The 17,991-nt window shown below is 43.2% G+C and overlaps 1 protein-coding gene across 7 annotated transcripts in view; it reads left to right on the top strand.

Moving 5' to 3' along the window:
- Nucleotides 1-17,991, top strand: part of PAK1 (p21 (RAC1) activated kinase 1) — a 71,517-nt gene that overhangs the window by 31,501 nt on the left and 22,025 nt on the right. For 6 of the 7 annotated variants that reach the window (XM_059491994.1, XM_059491985.1, XM_059491977.1 and 3 more), the window contains 3 exons: nt 10,655-10,865; nt 15,698-15,798; nt 17,249-17,396. In XM_059491994.1, coding sequence (XP_059347977.1) covers nt 10,676-10,865; nt 15,698-15,798; nt 17,249-17,396 — 439 coding nt within the window. In that variant the 5' untranslated portion in view covers nt 10,655-10,675. Of the gene's footprint in view, nt 1-4,631; nt 4,834-10,654; nt 10,866-15,697; nt 15,799-17,248; nt 17,397-17,991 lie in introns of those variants that run through there. The other variant, XM_059492013.1, reaches the window with a different exon arrangement.

Here is a 17,991-nt window from a genome sequence, read left to right as displayed (position 1 = left end):
AAGCACCTCAGATAAAACTAGATGCACATTGAAGAGTGTTCACAGGAAAACAAGAGTTATTTCCAGCCTGAAGAGATTTTGCTTAAAAATAAAAGCAGCCAAACATGCATATGTTGGGAGGCTGTGAATGAGCACCTGCAAATACCAGCAGTACAGGAATAACCAGGAATGGAACAAAAAGTTGGATGGGGCCCTGAGCAACTTGATCTGCTGGGAGGAATTGCTGCACATTGCTGCACATGGGCTGGACTTAGTTGATTTTTAAGGGCCCTTCCAAACCAAGTCTTTTCTATGATTCCTTGGAAACTTGGGCCGAAAGAAACAACGGGAAAGAGTGGAAGAAGCAACCTCATCCTTGCAAAGAAGACAGTTCACTTAAGCTGTGTTGTGGATTGATTTGAAGGATCTCCTTTCCCCCAGCAAATGTATTTTACTTCACTGAATCCCTCTGCAATGAGTGTAAGAACAGGAAAGATGGAGTTAGTGCAGGCTGTGCCACAATATGAGTATGAATTGTTAGTAAAGAGTAAGGCAGCACTTGCCTTGAGACAAGTGTAAATGGCATAAAGTGAAGGGGGAAAAAGTGGTTTGGGAAGTGCATCCCTATGCATTGCTCCTGGGTGTGCTCAGGGACCAAAGCTGGGATTTCTTGAGAGCTGTGCAATAGCTGTTTCCAAAACTGACTACCCTGTTTCTATCTTGAGGTTTTGTAGCAAACAGAGCTGTTACTGTAGAGGTGAGAGGTGAAATTATGGTGTGCTAGTTACAGAATTTAAAGTATCCTTTTGTACTCTCTTGCCTTGGATAGGAAGAGGGAGAGTGGTCAGGTAACCCGAGGTGAGTGCTGGGTTTGTGTGGCCAAAGCACTGAGAGAGCTTTGGGTTGTGGGTAGGTACCATATCTCTGTGGCAGCCTGCTGCAAATATTCTTGACTCTTTAATTGCTGAAATTAGGGGAGGATGATCAGAAAACTGTACCTGGACTTGCTGCATGCTGTGCTCTCCTAATTCTTATGCTGATGGTTTTAGGAGCAAGTAGCTGTAGGACTTGAGCAAGATGACTTAAAGCAATGGGAGGGAATACTGAACAAAATGCCTTAATTCATACAACTTCCTAGAGCATCTGTCTTTGGTTGTTGTCTTCATTTTGGAAATTGGTTGAGTTTTATCTATCCCTTAGCAAAGGTACAACATTGTCTATAGAGAGATTCTTGTCTGCCCAGTAGTGGCCATAAAAAGATTTTTATCATTTTAATTACACAAAGGACAAACTATAAACTGGCAAAGCAGTCTTGAGATGAATAAATCATGCATACTGGCAATCCATCGTAATCCATCCATCAGTGAAATCCCAATTCTGCTGAATGTGCAGTTCATATTGTCGCTAATTGTATGATGTAGATGCTTGTCCACTGGGAATTGGATGGAAATTAGCAAGTCACTTGCTTCAGATGCTGACAGGGCTGTGAATGGGAGCTCAGTCAGTCTCCTCTGGGTTGGGTTTTATGGCTGCAGTGTTGCTGCTTCTTGAGAAAAAATGAATTTTAAATAGGTAGCAGTGAAGATCCATGCATCCTGCTGAAAGCTGCTTAGGTCACTGTAGCAAGAACAGAGGATAAGAAGATCTGTGCCCCAGAAAAGCACAGATCTTTGCTCAAAGATGTTGAGGAAAACCTTGCCTGCTGTATCTAGCCTTGCAATTAACTCCTACTCCTAATTACATAGTGCTTTAAAATGGGCCTGCCACTGTAATAAATGATGTTGTTATATTTTCTTTTGTTCAGTGGAGTAAAAATAGTTCACTTGGCTCATGGGCTTTATTTAACTGAGCGCTAATGCAGACTTGGTTGTAATATATTGCAGAAACAGCAGTTCCTTTGTGCCAGTCCTATAGAGCTTTCTTTTCTCTACTGACATACAGTAACTAAGATTGGAATCTGAGTAAATGATGTGATAAAAGGCTTGATGGTGCTTCCTAAAAACAAACTGCTGCTCATTAAATTAAACGATGATAATTCTTAATGGACTAGTTAATGCTCTGCAGTGAATTTGGTACAAGTAAGCAAGTCTAGGGATGTGAGACCTTGCCACTATGGCTCCTCCTGTATGTTCTAGAATCATCAAGTAGGTGGAATAGGGAGTTTTGCTAGATAGCATATAATTATAAACACAGAGGTGGTGTTCTTGCAGCAAAGAAAACCACAGTGACAGTTTAAATCGGGGAGAAACTGCAAACCACCTTAGGCTTTTTCATTTTCCCTTATAAGTGAACTGCTCATAGAGCATTTCATGTATTGCACTTGAAGGAGTAATCATTGTAAACCTGAAGCAGATTTATATGCAGTTCTCAAATTGCTTGTCTTCACTGACATTAAATTAGCTTTTGCAGCACTGGATATTTGATGGTGCTTGTCTCTAAATTCAGTTTGTCTACAAAAACCTCATATTTGATGCAGAGCTTATCCTGTCTTTGGAGAACTATTCATTCTCCCCTCTTTTCCCAGCTTTGAAGAATGAAAACTTTTAAAAAGCAATGTGAAACTGAACCAATCTTTGTGATTTTATTTAATTGAAATCTACTGCCAGTATGAAAATCCTGGCTAGCAATTAAGGGAATGTGACAGCTTTGCCAGTCATTACATAAATACTATGGAGCACTGGGCTTCCTACTGTCATTAGCTGCAATGAACACAATGGAGCTATACACAGGAGCAAGAACTACTCTGATGATAAATGTTTGCATTTCCAATTAGCACTGAACTGTTGTGGCATTTTCCCCTCAGTCTAATTGAGGGTCTTGGGTGGTTTCATTCACTAACGATAATTGGGTTGTCTTCTTGCTCTTTACTTTCCCAGCAGCAAAAGAGTTGAATGAGTTTTGCTCTTAAGAACATTGGTTTCCTCCTTGCAGGTCTCTGTGTCTCAGCGTTTCTTCACCTCAGAAAAAACTCAGCTTTTACAGGTTAACGTAAACTTTCATCTATTTATGTCCTGTGGCTTTTTGCTAACCACTGCATTGCAGTGTCCTCTGTGCCTGTGGGATGTCATTGACTTGATCTGAAAATGTTCTCGTTTTCTTATATGTTTCTTACCCCCACCCCCATTGCTAAGTGACAGATCTCTGGATTTAAAAAGGTGCAGTTTTTGCAAGTGCTAACATGTATTTAAAGTGTGAATGCATTGTACTGGGAATTATTCCACATTAGGAGAGAGCAGGGCTTAATTCTGAGCCCTGTGCCCCATGTCCATCTTCCTGCATTGGAAACTTTTGAATGGAATAATGATTAATGATTCAGCTGCTCTCAGTTGCTGTTGCTGCTAATGTGTAGTTAGGACTCTGAGCCAAGTAACTTAGGCAGGAGTAGTGGGGGTGGTTTTAACTGTGTGCATTAATATATTCTCTTTTTGCTGCTTCTAGTCATTTCCTCTGGAGCACAGATTTCCTCCAGGAAACCTGCTTATATGGGCTTTGGATATGCTTTAGCATAAGAGGCCTTTATTTTTCCCACCCTGCTTAGCAAGCTCTGACTCCAGCGACTACTTTGACTTCTGCGGTTGAAGCCCTGCCCTCCTGTGAGCAAAAGCAGAACCAGAGCCAAGGCTGCTCTGTGCTGTGCTGGAAAAGGGAGCCTGTCCTGACATCTGCAACAGCCAACTTGCTTGTTCAGGCATATAGGGGGAGGGGAGGCAGCACTTCTGGAGATGAGGAAATAAGGAGGATGATTTGTGGGCTGAGAACTTTTAAAAACGATACTCTTGGTCCTTTCTGTTGTAGCTTGGATTTTATTTTTTTTTCCTCCTTGAATATGGATGCAATTTATTTCTCTTGGGCTGTTTAAAAGCCCTGTTAGGAGTGGGTAAATGCTTGGTGAGAATGAGGAGGCTGCTGCCCAGGGATGGGATCAGGCAGAGCTGACCTCTGCAGTTCTCCAAGTTTGAGTATTGGAGCACAATTAAGGGGAGTTCATCACGTGTTCCAGGTACTTGGGCATAGCTGGCATTGATTGTGAAGTGGTTATTGTTTGACACAGCCATTTATTTGTGCAACAGCTGAAGCCAAGTCTAAACACGGCAGTTTAAGCTGGCATTGCCTCTCTGTGGTTTTGGATTCAAGCCTAATGCGGTGAAAAGGGCTTGACCTGCCTCAGTGCTTCTAAAACCCTCAGTGTGCCTGGGTTACTGTCACAATGGTCATGCATGGGCCCACACTGTGGAAGATGGTGAACATTGGGCCTTGATTGTTTCTAACAAAACAGAAAGAAGCTTCCTTAACTTGAATGAAAGGAGAACTCTGTTGCTAGGAATCGAGTGGTTATAATTAGTCTGTTCTTCTTTAGAAGCGTATCTGTGCGGTAGGATGGGTTAGCGTGGATATCTGCCCAGGGAGAGATTTTGCAGCTCTCCTGCCCACTACAGGGATGTCCACATCCTCCTGCACAATCTGGGCTAGGGAATCCCACCTTGCATTTAGCCCAAACTGCTGGGATTGAATGAAAGGCTTTTTTTAAAAGGACCGTCCAGACTTTCAGCTTTTAAAATTCCAAGCCATGGGACTGTCCAGCTTTTCCTGTTGAGTTGTAAGTGGTCAGTCATCCTTTATGTCTGGCACTATGGAAATAATACTGGCAGTGGAGCAAGACTGCAACTGGTAGTTGGCCATCTGCCATGAGAATGTCTCTCTTCCCCCTCCTCACACCCACCCACCCACTCGTGCTGTAGCAGTGGATGCATTCTCTTCTACGTGTATACTGATGTTGAGAGATTATTCTTTCATTTAGTTTAGCAATTTCATCTGCATCTTTAGGTGTTGGCAGCACCTGCAGGGATCTAACAGGTAAGTTCTAAAAAGACATCAGTAAACATTGCTGTTTTGTAATTATTTATTTGAACTTTATGCAAGCCTGTTGTTTAGTCTGTTGGGGGTTTTGTGTTGTTTGTTTGTTGTTATTTTTGTTTTGTGTTTGTTGTAGTTTACATGTAAATGCAGGGTCTGGGCTGGTGCTTTGCTGGTCCTTGGCTTTTTTTGTTTAATTGGCACGTTTACACAGAGCTCAGATGTGCAGTAACTGGTTGGGGAGACAGCTCCATGCTAGGGTTTCTGAGGGTTTTTTAATCACCTCTAAATGCGGTGATCGGTCTTTCCTCCCTCAGAGTGTGTTGCAGCTGCCTTTTTTGTGACAGCATGTGTTCCTGGTCCCATCTGCTGCTGGGTGGAGGAAGAAGACACCTCTTGCCTCTTTTTCAGGTGGAACGCGTGGGGTGCCCTTCCTTCAGCGTGAGACTGGTGTTTGAGACTTAGTCCCACGTAAAGTAATAAAAAACGAATGACTGTCTTCATCCTGTGTGGAAACCCAGCTGATAAACTCTGATGTTACTTTTTCTGCTGGGATTTGCATGGAAGCGTGACACACAGGGAGGGAATCTGCTGCTTGCAATGTGTTTGAACAGAACAGGGCACAGCCTGTGCTCTTTCTCACCAGGGCAGTGTGAGGGGGAAGGAGGTGATGTTAACTGTGTGTGCTCACAAGCAATTTCTAGCCATGGGGTGGAAGGATGCAAGGATACTGGTGCAGAGGTAAAACACTTGTTCTGATAAGGATCAGCTCAATTAAAGGTTAAGAGTCTCTCTTTTTTTTTTTTTTTTTTTTGTTTGTGAGCAAGACACCCTTTCCTCACCCTGCCAACAACAGAATACTTACTAGTGTCTTGGAGAAATGGGAGATTTCCTTCTGGAAGTAAGCAGAGAGGAAAGAGCAGTTGCTGAGCATCTTCCTCCTCCCCGTCTTGTTTAATACAGTTTATTCTTCTGTAAGTTGTAGTGAGTAACTTATAGCTACTCTCTTGCCAGACTGCATGAATTATAGATGTCTCTTTTATGAGTTTTCATGTTGACTCCTGCAATTAGTATGCATTGGATGTAGTTATCTGTATGGCATCTACTGCAGCGTAGGTTTCAGCCTTTCTGACTTTTTAATTGCTTTCTGTTTTAGCAATCAGTCATATGTCTGTCTTGCTAAGGAATGCAAAGAGAAGACAAGCAGCTTGATAGAAACCTAGAGTTCAGCATGGAGCAGCAGGTTTGAAATGATGTGCCCAAGTTAAGTGGAAGGAAAAATGACATACATAGAGGGTCTTTGTTCTCTCTTTTTTTCTGCTTGTGTGTGTGCTAGAGTAGGGTCAGAATGTGCCACCTACTTTTGGGTCCCACTCTGCAAGGTGAATGTCTCAGGAGGCTGTGCCTGTACTACAGTTTATGCCTGTAGTTTAGGAATAAACGTCACAATTTCCAAGGCATGTAGATGTGACACTTGAGAGTGGCATTTAGTGGTTAACACCATGGTGATGAGTTAATGCTTGGATTGATGATCTTAGGCTCTTTTTCAACCTTAATGATTCTGTGATTGTCTTTTGTGTTATATCATCTTAACAAAGATCAGCAGACCTGCATGGATCTTTGCATCTGTCAATGTACCCTGAGCTCTTGGATGCCACTCTTGGCACCTGTGGGTGCTGTTTTCTGTTCACAACTTCTGCTTGTTCACTACTTCTGCTTGCGCCATCTGCCTACGTCTGTCTTCTTCCTGTCTGCATAAGTGTTTTGTAGGTGTAAAAGGAGAGTTTGACAGGTTTGCTGTTGGACTCTGTTGAGTCTGGGGCAATGATATGTAGCTAATGACCTGCAAAAGTTGATTGGAAGGGATAGGGGTGCATTGAAGGCAACCATAACTTGACTACAGCAGTCACAGATTGCAGTATGTAATAAAACTTATCATTATTACTGTGTGCTGAAGCAACTCAAACTTTCAGTACTTTCAAATGTCTACAGAAACAATAGTCCTACATTACAGCTATGCCTTCCCTAGTGGTGTCTATGGAGTTTGGTTTGAGTGCTGGTATTTTAATATATATAGTAGTTGAGAATAATTGTGTCTGCAGCTAAAATGTATTCCCCCATCTGACTCTGGTTGAAAAGTTCATGTGCTGTTTCATTGCTTCCACTGTTCACTTAATCACTCCGTGGAAACCTAAGATGGATTTCTCAAGGCAGAGTCGTGCTGGTGTGAAGAAGGAAATAACTCAGAGCAGCGATGCTTTGCATTCCTGTTGGAATGGAATGGCTTGTGCCTAGCTGAGTGACTCATTTCAGTGGCCTAGCACTGATGTTCTGCTGGCTGGGGAAGTGATTGTCTGGTGCTCTGAATTCGGGCAGTGCCCACATGAGGGGGTTTGTTTAAAGCCTACTTACATGTGAATTGGCAGGAGATTATTTTAGGAAGAAGAGAATTTGCACAGCCAGTTGGGCTGCAGTGAGGGAGATGGCTACCTCTGTAACCACTTGGCCTGGCTCTGGGCTCTCAGCTCTGCCTTGGCTGTATAATTCTGTCAGGACAGGGTTTCATCTGCCTACTTTGAAGCCAATAGAAATTGAAAGTATAATGATATTGCATTTGACCTCTGTATTACAGTGGGAGGATTTATTTAAGCAGGTTTTTTATTTTCCCTTTAAATATATAGTGGCACAAGGCTTTTGGGAACCCTCTAGTGCAGCTATTACAGGGGGGAACTTCTGTGGAATCAGTCTCTTAGTTTTGTGGATCAAGGGATTTCTCTTACCGCCCCCCATCTCCAAACAGCTCATGTAACTCCAAACATAAGACTTTGATGAAGAGAAAGGTCTGTGAACTTGAGTGATGGAAGGAAAATGAGAGGGTGTACTATAGGCTTTGCCTGCAGCAAAGGTGCAGTTATCAAATAGGTGTGAAACAATATTGGTTGTAAAACTATGTAACTTCTTAGCAGTTACTTGCTCTTTCAGGGAATAATGTAAGATAAACAAGAGCTTGTACTGCCAGTTTCTATCCCTGCGGTAAAACAGTAATTCACTTGTGCGCTGTCCTTTCTGACTGAGAGATTTTGAAAAACTTTCTTATATTGAAGAAACTGAGAGCAGATGTCCCTGGGGTTACACTGGTGGAACTGAGGGGGAGGATTCTTGACATCCAGAGATTTTTCTTGTACTCTTTTTTTTTTTGAGGTTTTTCCTTATGTTCTTTTTCTTTCTTCCAACACTAGACCAGCCTCTGCCTGTAATCTGGGGCTTTTTTTATTCTTCCTCTCACTTCTTTTTCTCCAACCTGGAGCCGCATACTGCTCTATTTTGATCTGATGTTGCATCCATTCCCCAACTTCGTTAACTTTACTCTTTCTCCTGCTTAGTTTTGTGCCTCCGACAGCAGGTATACTGAGCTCTCTGCTCAGTGGGAGAGGGACCCAGAAGTGAGTCAGTCTCCATCCCAGCCATGCGTGCAGCTCCAGGAAGTCTGGCTGATGGGGGAATCTTTGGATGCACCTTTATTCAAACCCCCGTTGGGGGTAAATCAAACTGTTAGAGCAGCAAATGTGGTGCCACTCCTGGGGAGGTCTGTTTGGCAGGCAGAGGGCTGCTAACATTCCTTTTCCTTCTGCTTCCCTGTTTGCAGTGTATTCCTAGCACCTTCCTGGCAATTTGCTTTTTCGTGGTTAAATAAGATCAAAGCAGAGAATGCATCTCTTATGGGACACTGCTGCTTATGTTGTTTCAAATGGTTTAGTTGTGCCAGTTCGGTTCCAGCCGCTGACACTGTGATGTGCAAAGCCCATCAGGAAGGGCTCAGTATCTTCATGTTTCACAAGATACATGTGCCGCAGTGGCTGCCAAAATTATCAGTTGGGTTTTAGCTTAGACTTTTTTCCACTGCTTAGGCAGGGAGAGTATTCGTTTGCACCAACCCCTTCATGGCTGGCACCCCAGCTGTCGCTTAGTTCTGTTCTGTTTTATACCCAAGAATGGCATGAGGCTGAAGTGTGAGTGGTGGGACATGCACAGGGCACATGTGAGGACACGCCCAGACACGTGCACAGATAATTTCCCCCCACCCCTCCCAAATGCCAAAGCTGTCCCACCATTAAAATCAATCCCCAAATGCTAGTCTGTCATTTAATATTCCTTTGCATAGCTGTATTGGAAGGAGAATGGGGCTAGGGGCAGACCTTTTACAAAGTTCCCTGTGTGTAAAGACTTGCCCAAAGCCTTACAGGCTGTACTACACTGCCAACCCTCCCATTTAAGGGCAACCGTGAAGAAACTGGGAATCAATCAATGGAAGCAAAGCTGGAGCTGCAGGCCAGCCATGGCTTGGCAGGCAACAGGGAAACTCTGCTCTTGGCAAAATCCGGCACATTGCTGCTGAGTGACTTCCGTGGGCAGTGTTTGCCTGCCTTAGTTCCCCAGAGCAGTGAGAGCAGTGTGCTCTGGGTCCAAAGCTTGCCAGTTACACTGAGGATCAGTAGCTTGGCTGAGGAAGACTTTGAAGGCTGGCTGGGTGCTGTGTGGCCATAGGACTGTGGTGCAGTGGTGGGATGTGTTCAGTGTAACTCAGTGTCACACTGAGTCCAGCCTATGGAAAGCGGCTCCCTGGCAGTCAGCAGTGATCTCAGCTTTGTAACTGAACTTCTTACTTGCAGAGAGCAAACAGCTTCTGACTTCTTGCCACGCTGCAACTTTCCCCGAGTGAAACAACTTCCCTTACTGCCTGTGAAAGTGGTAAAGCCGTTGAATTGCTTTTTCCACCCAAACAGAAATTGTTTGCACTTTGGTCTTTATTCAGCAGTTAACTCCCAACTCACTTTTGAAAGAAAACATAGTGCAGATGAATTCTAGTTTCCAGAAGGATCTTGCTGCAGCCAGACTGTGCTGGGAGTAATGCTGATCTCATTTGGGTGGAACAAGTTAGTTGTTGCAGAATAATCTATTACCCTGTTCCCAAGCTTCCGTCTTTAAATCTGCGCAGCAGGGATTATTTACTTATGGATTTAAGTGTGTGTTGGGGATCTGGTTTCGTTTGACCCTCCCAACAGAACAAAATGCAATCAACTTCCTGGCAGTTGGAGTTGCTCCTGGAGTGTGCAGTTACTGCAGGAAGGCCAGGGCTGGCTTGGCACAGTCAAGGGCTGTGGCACTGCATCTGAGGGGGTACAGCTCAGGGCTTTGCAGCCACCTCTGCCTCTGAACCCGCTCAGCAGCTCTTTAGCAAAGGAGCCTGAGCAGCTGCATCAAAACTCTGAGTACAAACTTCATTCTCTGTGTTGTGCTGTGCTGGAGACTGATGCAAACCTTTTGGCAGTTTTATGAGAGCTAGCATGGATCTGAGAGGTATTACAAACTCAGCAACTTGTTGGCTCCTCTCAGGTATCCTTCCTCTTCACTAAATCATGTTTACCTTCTCACCCTGACTTCTGCTCCATGGTTTCTTTGAGAATTTGTTGTATCCTGAAACAGGCTTTTCTCAGTGATCGATAATGCAAATGATCGAACATAGTCTTATTAACAGAAAAAGAAAAGGCGTCTTGAGTAGAATTTTTTGTGCTGACACAAATTTTTATGCGGGGTTCGTGTTGCTATCGTTATCCTTGGAAGAGTTCAAAAAGCCAGTGGATGTGGCACTTGGGCATATGGTTAATGGCATACACAGCAGTGCTGGGTTAATGGTTGGGCTGAGGTTGCAGGTCCATCTGCAGATACCGGCTTGTGGTTTACTTGGTAGTGTGTGGTTTTAGTCCACAATAAGTAAATAAATAAATATGGCTTCTAACCTGTTTTCTTTCCCAATTCCTAGTAACGGCCTCCCCAGCTGAAGATGTCTAACAATGGAGTTGAAACAGAAGACAAACCACCTGCTCCTCCAATGAGAAATACCAGCACTATGATTGGTTCAGGAAGCAAAGATCCCGGGACTTTAAACCATGGCTCAAAACCTCTGCCTCCCAACCCAGAAGAAAAGAAGAGGAAGGATCGGTTTTACCGATCTATTTTGCCAGGAGACAAAAGTACAGTATTTTATCTCTTATAAATCTTCTGTCTTGGTTGTTGCAGGGTACATAAGGTACAGTCTGTAGATACGTTTTTTGTAATGATTGCACCTTTGGCATTTAATCCATCTTGCTTTTTTCCACAGGATCATAGAATACTAGAATTATTTGGGTTGGAAGGGACCTTAAGGATCATCTTGTTCCATCTTACTTGTCATAGGCAGGAATAACTTCCATCAGACCAGGTTCCTCAGAGCCTCATCCAGGCTGGCCTTGAACACTTCTAAAGTGCAGCCACAGCTTCTCTGAGCAACCTGTACCTCTGCCTCACCACTCCCACAGTGAGGAACTTCTGCCTAGTATCTAGTTTAAACCTGCCCTCTCTTGTTTTTAATTACTTCACTCTTGTCTTATCACTCCATGCCCTTGTCAAAATCCTTTTGCAGGTCTCTTTTATGCCCCCTTTCTTGTAGTGTTTTGTTTTTTTTTTTTTTTTTTTTTTTTTTTTTTTTTTTTTTTTTTTTTTTTTTTTTTTTTTAATTTATTTTGCCTTTCCTATAAATTATGAGAACAGTGTCCCTGAAAATCTGGACTAGCTCTGGGACTAGCTCTGTTACTTCCCAGCCTAACTTGTCCATAATGGTCTAGAAAACCATAAGGTTTTGTGCCAATTACAAGCTGGCCAATAAAGCTGGCATTGGCAATTGGTGGAAAGCAGAGGGAGGTCTTTTGCTTGTTTTGTTGCTTTAAACAGCAAATAATTTGAGTTATACAAGACTAATATGCAATTTCCTACTAGACCTGTCATATTTTGCCTCGTGGCCATTTACTCTGTTCTAATGTCTGGGTCAGGCATTGTCTACTTGCTTTTAAGAACATTCTGTGACTGAAAATTCTTGCATATTTCTTGTGAACTGAAGGAGTTTTTCATGTTCAAGGGACTGTAACAGATGGAAAAAGAGATAGGAACTGTGAACTGTACATGAAATTCTAATTTTTAGGATGAGGATATTTTAAAAAAACCTCTCTCCTATGAATCTTTTGAAGTGATGCAAAAAAAAAAAATCATCTCCTAATATGTGCTGGTTTCTTTTTATATCTGACCTATTTTTTTGGAGTTCCTCTTCGTAATACATCAGCTTTTTCTGTATTGCAATGGTTTCTAAGCACTGGGTAACTGAAGTCAAGACTAAATACCTTCAACTCCCTGGCCTTCAGGAGGGAGGCTGCTTCCTAATTTTTATTAGCGAAAAGACAATTGAAATGATAGCTTCACTAATTTAAATAAGCAAGGTGGTAGATAATTTTCTACAAATTGAGTGTGGCATACATTATTTTTATCCTTATCTGATACCTTTGGCAACTTTGGATTGTTTTACAAATGTGGGATCTTGAGCCTGCAATCCAGAAACTCAATGTTAAAAGTCTGCTGGGTCTGGGTTAGAACTTGCCATTATGAATATGAATCCTAAAAAAGCTGCAGGATTTTAGTGTTGACTTACTTAAAGGAGAGGAGTTTTTAAATCACCAGGATGAACTGCTCTAGAGATCAAAGAAATTACCTGAAACTTGTAAAGGAGCAAAAGAAGTAGAACTTGAAATGCTAGTTTGAGTTGGATTATGAAGGAGAACTACGAACAAGGAGAAAAATGAAGGTTTGGGGAAAATCAGCAGACAGACTGCGACTGATCCAAAGCTGCCCATGTTTACTGAAGATTGGCCAACATGGCAGATGCTTCAAGACATGAGAGATTTTTGTTTAGCCAAGCCCAGCAGATCCTTCTGTTGCAATACACCTGCCCAAACGAGAATGGTTACTTCTGTCCTCTAATTCCTGTTGAGCAAAAAATTCCTTTAACACTGTCACCTTCACTTCAAATTGGTCTATTTCCATCTTATGAAAACTTCTTCTGGTCTCATGATGACAGCTAAATTCCTGTTGTGTCATGCTGCTTAAATGTAGGGAAATTGTTCAGTGTTCACAACACTTCTCTTTGGTTTGTGCCTGAAATGATTTGGGTGTTATTTTTTAGTTTTTATTTTTTTAAAAGGGAAGTTGGTTTCCATTCAGTTAGAGGAAAGTAATTTTGAGCAAATCTGTGCTTATCCCTGTACATGAGCAGAAGTGTTGTATAAAGGACACATGGGGCATAAATCCAGGGCCTCATGCATGTTTGCACACTTGCATTGAGCTATACCCCTTGCCAGGCAGCTCTGAAGATGTCATGCACTGCCTGCAAAATTTAGGATGTAATTTGTAGTCCTCATTTCCTCTGTCCAAGCCTAAACCACAAATCTGGCATTTAAAAAACCCGTTGGTTTAATACTGGGTGAGTCCTGCCCAATGGGATGCAGGGTTTGTGTGACTTGTTGCTCTCAGCAGGACTTGTGAATATTTTGAATTTTCCTGGGCTCAGGGGACTCATCAGTGCCAGACTGAGGGTGTCAGTCTGGCTTGAATGGGGCACATTTATCTCCTTTGAACTTTGCTCAGCTCAGCTGCAGCTTCAAACAGAGGCAATGATTTTCCCATAAGGTGACAGTGTTCAGCAACCAGGAGCCCTTTCCATGGTGACTGGGAGCACCTGAGTCCATGTTAGCAGTGGTGAAGACCTTTCTCATCTCAGTGTGCTTCAGGATGGCCTCGCTGCATGGTCAGACATCATGCTTCACAGTTGCAGCTCAAGTTGCCAGAACATTGTAAGAAAAAATTATGGGAGGCTCTCATAACAGCACTGAACATGGAATGAGAAGGTGATGAGGTGTTTGTGGGAATAAAGCCTTTGGTGGTGGTAGGTAGGTCATCTTAAATATATGATATTATTTTGCTTTTGTATTTTTTTTAAATTATGATTCTTCAAGTCTTTTTAGCTCATTGCAAAGGTAATGCAATCACTTAAAAGGGACTTTAGTGTTTAGCCAGACTGGGACTGCCTTTCTCTTTAGTTCTTTTTCCCTTATACCACCTGGTTACAAGGCAATTGTATTATTAATGGTTTAATAATGTTTAGGCTTCTAGATCTGTCAGATCTGCCTGAATGTAGAAATAAAAAAACCACCTAAGACTTCTGGATAGCAACCTAATGCCCTTAAGCTTTGTTTAGGAATATGTTCAGCTCTGCTGTGGCAGCTGCCCTGCACCACGTGTGGGTGTTCATTGTGTGTGCAGAGCTCTTGTGTAGTGGCACTGGTAGAGGTGTCCTCTTCTTCCTCACCTGGGCTTCTGGGCTGAGATGGCACCTCAGTCCGTGGCTTGGAAGAGTGGACTGATCCTGTGGGCAGACCTGTGGGATATGGTGGCTCTGATGGTGCTCCCTGCACCCCTTTGCCTCTGGCTTTCCATCCGGCACTAGTGCGTGCAGCAGCCTCTGTGCTGCAGATGCTCACCATCTGCCAACCAGCAGCTGCTCCTGCCTCCTCCACGCTCCCTTCTCAGGGATGGCTCCTCCAGCATTGCTCTTTTCCCCTTGGCACTCTGTCACTCCTCTGTGACTCAGCTTCCCTCATTCCCTTTGTTTGAAAGAGGGATCAAAAACAATCTGTTCCATCTTTGTGTCCCAAATGGAGCATCTGATCCTTTTCGTTCTCCAAAATTACTCTATACAACTGTAGCTCTGTAATGATACAGAGAAGAGTGCCAGAGCTGGCACTGAAGGAAATGGGATTCAGTCCTTTGGGGCCAGCCCTGAGCCTCTCTACACACCAACCACAGCAGTGTCTTAAAGAATTGCTACACTGTTAGCCTTGCAGGCTTCTCAAACACCTGGGGTTTGGCCTTCATGTTGCCATAAGTGCACTGGGGAATGTCAGCCACAAAACAATTTCTGTTTGGCTTTGGATAAAAAAGGGGAGCAGCTGGGAAATGTGAGTAGTTTGCTCGCCTTCTCCTGGCTCTGCTGATTTTATAACTGCAAGCAGCAGCAGAGCCGACAAGAATGTGGTTCTTCCTTGAACTGATCTCAATTTCTTGAATACAATAAATGCTAAAAGGAAGGTGGAGTCTTTAATACATAATGAATATGGATGAACTTAATCCAATGCATAATGATAATCTTGTTTGAAGACCCCTGTTTAAAATTTGCAGGGTGCATCTGCTTTGATGTATTTCCTTCCCTGTTTCTTGGTGACTTCTGCTCCTCACCTGTCAGATTCTGCTATCTTGCTCATGTCTTTAAAACTGGTTATTAAAACTATCTTTAGTTCATTTTGTGAGGGGAAAAAAAAAGAAAAAGAAGTGCTTTTGTTCATAAGATTTTATAGCAGAACCCCACATTATATTTGGGTTTCTTCACGAACGTTTGAGGAAATAGGATGAAGGAAGCAATTTCTAAGCAGTATTTGTAGTTAATTTTGTCCCCGGCTTTTGTATGAGAGGCAAGTGCATATTTAAAAGCACATAATATTGTTTTGTTGGGTTTTTTAAAGTTGCTTAAAACAACAAATAAAAATATGTGTTCAAAACTGACTGGCTTCCACTTACTGCCACTGTAGAGCTTTTGGCTCTGACCTGTGTAAGTTTGAGTGAATATTTTAGGTAAATACCTCTCATGCTGTTGAGTCTAGATACACTAGTTGATACTTAACATACTGAAAATATCAGTTTCCTTCTTTTATGTTTGTCCTGTGTTACAGGGCTTTTATTTCTGTTATCCACTCACTGTGGTTGCTCTTAAGTGTGGGCAGAAAATTTTTAAACTTTCTGTTTGTCTGCTTCAGGTCAAAATCCTATGACTAGCAAAAATGGGGTGGGGGAGTGATTGTGTAGGTGAATTAGAAGCTCTTGGGGAGATTATGGATCTTGATGCATCTATGGATTTTTTTTTAATTGTTGTTGTTTTTGTCTCTTGCAGCCAATAAGAAGAAAGAGAAAGAGCGGCCGGAGATCTCCCTCCCCTCAGACTTTGAACACACGATTCATGTTGGGTTTGATGCAGTCACGGGAGAATTCACAGTAAGTGAAGCTGGAGGAAGAGAGAACTGTGTGGTTTAGCTTATTGCTAGGAGGAGCCAGGGCCCATTAATCTTTTATATATTAATGCTGGAAGGGCTATTACCATCATCTAGTTTGATCTCATTTGAAGCACATCTGCAGAGGCTACCCACTAATTCATGCTGAGAGACTGTCAAACTTGGCACATCCCAGGAGCTCAGGCTGCCAGCAAACTTTTCCTTTCCTGGTTTTTTGGCTGCTGTGGTCAGCTAAACATGGTATATCTGTCTTCCTCCCTTCCCTTCTCTTCCCCCCCTTCCCCCTGTAGAGCTGAAATAAGTCTGTAGCATAGTCTGTGTCCCCCAAGTGGGGCTCTGAGAGTTTTCCTTTGGGAGGCACACAGCTGTGTACAGCTACTTAGGAGAGAACACGTATGTGCTGCCCTAAGGCTAAATGTCAGATGCTTTTATGTGTGATGTGTTTTTTTGTTTATTGACATGCAAAATACTGTAAAGACAGAGTGGTATTTCATCATCGCATTTTCACTCTTATTTTGGTTATGAGATAGTATTTCCTAGCAGCAGAAGTTGTTTGTGAACAAGGTGTTTCTGCCTGTCTGTAGTGTGCTGCTTTTTCAGGGACTTTATTCCCCTACCCTGAGTCATGTGCACACGTGGGTTTTGCATGGCAGCCTCTAGACTTGCCCAGGTTACTCCAGCTGTACTAGTGGGGCATTACCTGGGGGGTGCATCCAGCCTTCCTTTTGAACAGGGAGGATAACTTCACTGCTCATGGATCCCAGTCTCTGCCACTTTGTCCATGCAAACTGTTATCCCTGCTGGTGAGGAGGGGCACAAGTCTGGCTGTTTTTCAGGTGTGTTTATCTTTTGACTGAAATTATGTCCCTATAATGAAATTCTGAGCTTCAGGTGTGGAGTTAACACCTCTGCTTTCCCAGCTCTGGTTACAGAGGGCACCACACTGCTGTTACCAAAGAACTCTAGTGCTACCAGAAGACCCAAATGAGTGTTGCATGTCCATTGTGCTGAAGGCTATGCAGTGTATGTTACTTCCATAGTCTTTCTTGGATGTATATAAGTATGTGAATACTTGTGCATAAAGGATTTTGTATTTTGTTTTGGTTTTTTCTTGAGACTTTTCCCAAAGTGCAGCAATTTGTTCTTCTCCTTTCTGGTTTTTGAATTTGGTCTGCAAAGGACCTGGGAGTCACCCAGAGACCCAAGAGCAGAGGGACATTTACATGCCCAAGTGTGATTTGTAGCACAGGCATTGGCTGGGGACACACACATTCACCACCTCATTTTCTTTCCTCTCCTCTTCTGTCCTCCTTTCTCCCTATTTCCCTCACAATACTGTGTAACTCCAAAAGCTGGGGCAGAACAGTGACAGTGGGTTAATGTTTTGTGCACATTAGACCAGCTGTGTGTTACCAAGGTGCCTCTTCCCACAGGGAATGCCGGAGCAGTGGGCACGCCTGCTGCAGACTTCCAACATCACCAAGTCAGAGCAGAAGAAGAACCCCCAGGCAGTGCTGGATGTGTTGGAGTTTTACAACTCCAAGAAGACCTCCAACAGCCAGAAGTACATGAGCTTCACAGGTACATGGTGATGGTCTCACGTGGCTGCTTTTTCCAACTCTCTGTGGTCAGGGCATGTGGGGCTTCTTTTGTTTAATCAACAAGTAGGTCTCTCTTTTCAAGGAAAATGTGAACGAGATTCATTGGCTGCTCAGGCATTGTTCTTCCTTTAAAATGCTCTTCTGTTAATCTGGATGCCCAGCATAGCTGCAAAAGAGGAGGTCAGTCAACTGGCTGAGCCTCCCAAACACATCCTTTTTTTGATGCTCACAGCCAGCATCTGGAAGGCAGATCCCAGACTGCTGGGGCTGGGTTCCTCCTGATCAAAGTCCCCAGAGAAAACAGGCAGCTAAATTTTGCACCAGTTTCAGTTTGCAGGGTGGGTGTGGATGTTGCTTTTTGTGTACTTGGGGTGAGAACCTCTCGGCTCCCATGTGCCATGGTTGGGGAATGGGCCTCAGCTGCCTGGGTGCTTGAAAATTGCTGGCTGGGTTCCTCTAAAAGTTGAAGCTGCCAAGGTTTTATCTGCCCTCTGAAGCCCATCTGCAACCACCACCTCTTTTCCTTTCAACTGCAACTCCTTCCCTTTCTAAATATTAACCCCTACTTTGGTTCT

The sequence above is a fragment of the Ammospiza nelsoni genome, chromosome 2 (genome assembly GCF_027579445.1).
Source record: "Ammospiza nelsoni isolate bAmmNel1 chromosome 2, bAmmNel1.pri, whole genome shotgun sequence".
In the NCBI taxonomy this organism is placed as follows: Eukaryota; Metazoa; Chordata; class Aves; order Passeriformes; family Passerellidae; genus Ammospiza; species Ammospiza nelsoni.
The sequence above is the reverse complement of the archived record's forward strand: the minus strand, read 5'-3'. Positions and strand labels throughout refer to the sequence as shown.